Here is a 6000-nt window from a genome sequence, read left to right on the forward strand (position 1 = left end):
CACAGCACCGCACCAACATCTCAACTTCAGAAGAGGACACTGGGGTCCAGAGAAGCCATCTGATTTACCTAGTGACTGAACATCTATTCATCACAACCTCCATACATTTCCCCTGACTCCAAACCCATTTCTTTACCCTTCTAAACTTGCCTTCCATGAGAAAGCACAACCCACTCAATGACTCATTCATTCATCTAGTACTTACTGATCATCTGTTATAGACTAGGTTCTAGGCATGAGGATATCACTAACAACAAATTCTTGCCCCTCCATCCTTTACAGTACAGTCTAACTAGCAGCAAGATAATAAATAAACAAGCAGCTGTATATGCCAGAGTTGGTCATTGCCATGATAAAAAGTAACACAGGGATAAAGTGGGGTGCTAGGCAGTTACAGGACAGTATAAATGGCATGAGGGAAAGAGCCATGAAAAGCATCATAGATAGAAGGAACAGCATGTCCCAAAGCCAAAGCAGGGAAAAACATGGCAGGTTCTAGAAACACTGAAGGGCTCTGGAACTACAGTGGCCCAAGCAAAGAAGAGAGCAGTGGAAGATGAAAGAGAAGAGGTGTCTGGACCATGTTAAGGAAGATTAAAGGAGCAGGTTTGAGGAAGGAAGGAGTGTCTGGCCCTAGCAAGTTTGCTTTCTCTACCTGTGTGGTGATCAACTCTGGGTTTTAACAAATCTCTTCTATTTGCTTGTCTCATTCACAGGCTTACAGGTTTTCCCAGCTTCCTGAAATGGTCATGGGCTCTCCTCCACCACCTGTACCTCCTCGGACTGGCCCAGTGGCTGTCACTTCCCTCAGGCGGTAACACGACTGCTTTCTTGGTTTGGAACAGTCGGGAAGGGTTTAGTCTCGTGTGAAACAGGCTCTATGAGTAGTATCACCGGCAAATTCCCTTCGTGGCTGCTCCATTCAAGATGCATCGCCTGTACAGGCAGCTGTGTCCCTGGAGACATCTTGAGTACCAGAAAGAAAGTGCAAACCCACAAGGGGTCACCAATGCTTGTCTTTCTAAGTAGAAAGTCCTTAAAGATCCATAGTCAAAAACACTCGGGGTCAGATAGAAGCCCCATACCCTGACTTTGAGCATGTAAAAATGGGTCTAGTTCAAGTCTATAAGTATGTATAGACTCAAAGACTTAGAAGTCTATGAGTCTATATTTCAAGTATATAAGACTATAAGACAGGATGCCTCCTGTCCCATTTGCACACCTTAGGGAGTGTCTGAGAGGCCACGGGGGAACATGTCTGGGCATCTACCCCAACTCTTCACTTCTAAAGCAGAGAGGCTTTAGGTACACTAACTCAAACCTCTCAATAGGAAGTATTTATTAAATGTTCTCTTTGCTCCATAATGCTATGGCTATTTTAAATAAAGATAGGCAGGAAGCGCCAAAGTCATGAGCACTAGAAAAGACTGGACTATGCTTGAGGCCCAGGGTTGGGAGAAACAACTATGTCCTGGGTCTACGCAAGGACCTCTGCCCTGGCCCTCCTGCCTCAGCCTTCCCAATATACGACTCACACCGCAGCTGTGGCCTGCAGGTGTGGTTCATGAAAATGGTGGAGAAAAATACTAGCATTCCCAGAAAAGATCCTGTTTTCAGCGCTAGTGGCTTAGAATGTAAGGCTGTGGAGACATTACCCCTTGAGGCAGTGGAGACCAGGGTGGGGTAAAAAGCAATGGGGTTCCATTCACTAACCTGCCAGGGCCGTGCTGTATGAGTCCAGGCTAATTGTCTTAGTTATCTGTAAAAGTAAGGGCAGTGGCTGAAAGCTCTAGGATTCCTCAGAAAGGGTCTCTGCAGAGTAGAGAGAACAGAACCTTGAAGGCATAGTAGCAGAAGCCTGGAACAGCATGCAAGCACCAAGGCTGTCGGTGATCAGTAGGCACAAGGAGGAAGGAAAGGAGATTCCTATACAAGCCATGTCCCCAACCCTCACCCACCCTCCATTCCACCTCTCAGCCCCACTCTGCAGTCAGTTCTTCACAGCCTCCTCCTAGGAAAGAGGAGTTACTTCTCAGTTACTCCAGGGATTCTAGATCAGAGGGTCGGTCCTTGGGGCTCATCTGCTGATAGCCAGCATCTCTTCTTCTTCTGCCAACCAGCCGCCCCTCCCAGGCCCCTCTGTGCCAACACAAGGGATCACTCTCCATCCTAGAACTCACAGAAGAAAACAAGGACCTCACCTTCAAAGTGAAGTTCTCCACTTCGTTCCTTTTACAGATGAGGAAAGTGAGACTTAGAAAGGGGGTGGGCGAAGAAAGGAGCCCAGGCCCCTCCCTCCTTGCCCTCTCTCCCTTGCTGTGATGTCTTCTGCTTTTACTGTGACAGCTAGTAGTCAAGGTGATCCTGTAGGCTGCCACTTGCTACTGGCCTCCCATTTTAATTTAAGGAAGCCTCTGCCTCAGGTGAAGGGTATTGCCTGCCAGGAAAGGTGGATGGCAGGGACGACACACTATGGACAGGGGCGGTGCCTGTGTTTGCTGAGCTGTCTGCCCTCCTCTACCACGGCTTCCTGAGCGCTAAGTAGAAAGATGATATAGAAAGATGGACCTGTATATCTGATTGCCTGGGGCCTGAAAAAGAGCAGAGAGCTTCTGTTATTCCAAGTGCTGGTTGTCTCCTGCTCCAGAAAGCAACCTGCCCTTCCCAGAGCAATGGCTTCCTGCTTTCTGCCCTAGTAGCAGCAAAAGTGGCTCCCCAGCATCCTAGGGTACTTTTAAAGTCAGCCACAGGAAAATCCTACACACATACACACACACACACACACACACACAGAGAGAGAGGGGGGGGGCATTCCAGATGGAGCTTTCCCATTGGCTGATGATGATGTCATCACCTCCCAGGCCAAGCATCCCCAGCTACCACTCAGTACTAATTGCTTTGCTTCTTTTATGTGGATTAAGTTTTCTACTACCCACCCACAAGCCAGAAAACCACCCTTCAGGGAGAACTGACCTTGAATAGGCAAAAATGATTCCAGGGTTGGGCCACCTGGAAAGCAGCTACAAATCTAGATGCCTCCTGCAATACATCTATCTACCTATTCCCAGAAGTCCCTTTGGTATTTGGAGGCAAACAAGTCTCAAGGACCCCCCCACCCCTTCATGGAGCTTAAAGGCATCAGCCCATTACTAAAGACGACCAAGCTGCCAACCCCACTGGCCTGAAGATGAGGGACCAACATCCTCTTCCCTGCCCAGGTCCACCTCAGACATCGGCAGCAAGACCCGAATGGCCGAGTCCTCGGGGCCTGAGCAGGCCCAGCTGCATGACAGTGCCTCCTTCGCCCAGGTGTCCAGAGGTCCGGTGTCGGTGGCACAATTGGATCAGTCAGCTTTAAATTACTCAGGTAAGAAGGAGGAAGAAAGGGACCCCAGTTCCTGCTTCTGAGCCCTTCATCCTCCTGGCCCCCAAATCCATGCTATCTGCTGCCTGCCCCCATCAGGGACCAAAGCCACCGCACCTGATCTGCCCATGACTTCCTATCCCTCACTACAAGAGCTACTGGTTTTATTCCTCATAAAAGATCGGTGTAGCCGGTCCCTGGTGGCTCACGCCTATAATCCTAGCTACTTAGGAGGCTGAGATCTGAGGATCACGGTTCAAAGCCAGCCCGGGCAGGAAAGTCAGTGAAATTCTGATCTCCAATTATCCACCAGAAAATCAGAAGTGGTGCTGTGGCTCAAGTGCTCCCGTTGAGCTGAAGAGCTGAGGGACAGTGCCCAGGCCCAGAGTTCAAGCCCCATGACCAAAAACAAAACACAAAAAGATCGGAGTAGGGGAAGTTATACTAAAGATAACTGTATGTTAGCATTTTGCCTTACTTTAGATTTTCATGGGAAAAGTAGGTGGATTTCTTAGTTTAATGTTTATCTCTTGTATTACTGTTGGTGGTGGTTGTGGGGACTTGAACTCAGGGTCTGAGTGCTGTCCCTGAGCTTTTATACTCAAGGCTAGCACTCTACTGCTTTGAGCCACAGCTCCACTCTCAGTTTTCTGGTGTTTAATTGGAGATAAGAGTCTCTTGGACATTCCTGCCCAGGCTGGCTGCAGACCACAATCTTCACACCTCAGCCTCCTTAGTAGGTAGGATTACAGGTGTAGCCGCCAGCACCCTGGCTAAAGTTTGTTTTATCTTTAAAGCATTATTCAGACATTTCCCTTCTTTCCCAGGTAATCAAAATCTTCAAGCCCTAGGTTTTGGTTTTGTTTGGGGTAGAGGCAGGTCCTGGAGCTTGACCTCGGGGCCTTGTGCTCTTGCTCAGCTTTTCTGCTTGGGGCTGACATTACCACTTGAGCACACTACTACTTCTTGCTTTTTGCTGGTTAATTGCAGATCAGAGTCTTTCAGATTTTTCTGCCAGAGCTGGCTTTGAATCTTGTCTTGATCTGTGTCCAGAATTTTGCCATGACAAATAATGACAAAACGGAACAGAGAGTTTTGCTCATGACCCAATTGTTATTTTGGTTTATTCAGGCCACTCAACCCTTTTAGGCTAAAACTTCAAGTGCCTAATTGCACTAATTAAAGCCTTCATGGTGTCTATAAATCTCACCCACATAGTCCATTTCTTTTGTTCTTTTGGAGGGTGTTATTTGTTTATTTTGGTGGTGCTGGGGTTTGAATTCAGTGCCTCACACTTGCCAGGCCGGTGCTCTACCAAGCACACCTCTCAGCCCTTTTTTACTTTGGTTCTTTGTGTGTGTGTGTGTGTGTGTGTGTGTGTACACCAGTCCTGGAGCTTGACCTCAGGGCCTGGTCACTGTCTCTGAGCTTTTAGTTGTTGTTGTTGTTGTTGTTCAAGGCTAGTGCTCTACCACTTACGGCACAACTCCACTTCCAGCTTTTTTGGAACTTAATTGGACATAAGACTCTCATGACTTTTTTGCCTGGGCTGGCTTTGAACCTCCATCCTCAAATCTCAGCCTCCTGAGTAGCTAGGTTTAAAGGTGTGAGATACCAGCACCTGGCTTGCTTTGGTTATTTTTTAAATAGGGTCTTAAGATTTTTCCCCTGTAGCAAACCTGTAATTGCATTCTCTTCCCTATGCCTCCTACAGAGCTAGGATTACAGGCCTATGCTACCATGCCCAACTTATTTATTGAGATGAGATTTCTTACTGACTTTTTGCCAGTTCTTTCCTTGAACCATGTTGCTCCTGATCTCTCCCTTCCAAGTAGCTAGAATTACAAGCATGGAACCTCCTCACCCAGACTTTTGAGTTTTTAAAAATTCTTCCTGGAAGGGAAGTATCTGTACTGTGAGGCATTCTTTCTTAATGCTAGCAGATCAAGAGTATAGGTGTGGGGAAGAGGGAGTTGATCAGAGCTCCTTGACACAGACAGCTGGTATCAAAGCCAGTCTGAATCACTGCAGACAATACCCACCCATGTTGACTGTGCTGGGATCATACTAAGAGTTTCCAATTCCCCCTATGCTCCCAGACTTTTTCCCTCTCATTCCCTAGCAAGAGCCAGTATCAGAGGCCTTCCTGAATTCCTCAGCTTCCTTAGCTGCAGAGGGACAGGCCAGTGGGTAAGAGCTGAGCTAGGCCCTGCCTGAGAGGCGGGAAGGTGGGAAAAGTCAAGCACTGCTAGGCCACGCTGCGTTTGGTGAAATTAGAAAACAGCTTTCCTTCCCCTGAGTGAAAGCAGTCCCGTGTCTGGCAGAGAACACAGGCAGGATTTGGATCCCACTTAGCCTCTAGGCCAGATACCTTGAGCAGGATACCACCTGCTCCACTGTGCACAGTGACCTTAGAATTGCTGCACAAACATGGAAATATAGTTCCCCCCCCCACTGGCATCACCTTCCTCCTTAATGCTCTGATAACCTGGAATCTTCACCATTGTACCTTACATGGAGCTACAATTCTAGTTCAGCCCAGCCAGCTCTACTCAACTCAGAGCTGATTTTCATTTTGGGGTGTGTGTGTGTGTGTGTGTGTGTGTGTGTGTGTGTGTGTGTGTGTGTGTGTGTGT

General features: G+C 47.9%; 1 protein-coding gene across 1 annotated transcript in view; it reads left to right on the forward strand.

Moving 5' to 3' along the window:
• The window catches only part of Kiaa1549l (KIAA1549-like ortholog), a 240521-nt gene that overhangs the window by 229355 nt on the left and 5166 nt on the right, over positions 1 to 6000 (forward strand). The window contains exons 18-19 of the mRNA XM_013019589.1: positions 717 to 814; positions 3219 to 3367. Coding sequence (XP_012875043.1) covers positions 717 to 814; positions 3219 to 3367 — 247 coding nt within the window. The remainder of the gene's footprint in view (positions 1 to 716; positions 815 to 3218; positions 3368 to 6000) is intronic.

The sequence above is a fragment of the Dipodomys ordii genome, unplaced genomic scaffold (genome assembly GCF_000151885.1).
Source record: "Dipodomys ordii isolate 6190 unplaced genomic scaffold, Dord_2.0 Scaffold46, whole genome shotgun sequence".
NCBI lineage: Eukaryota > Metazoa > Chordata > Mammalia > Rodentia > Heteromyidae > Dipodomys > Dipodomys ordii.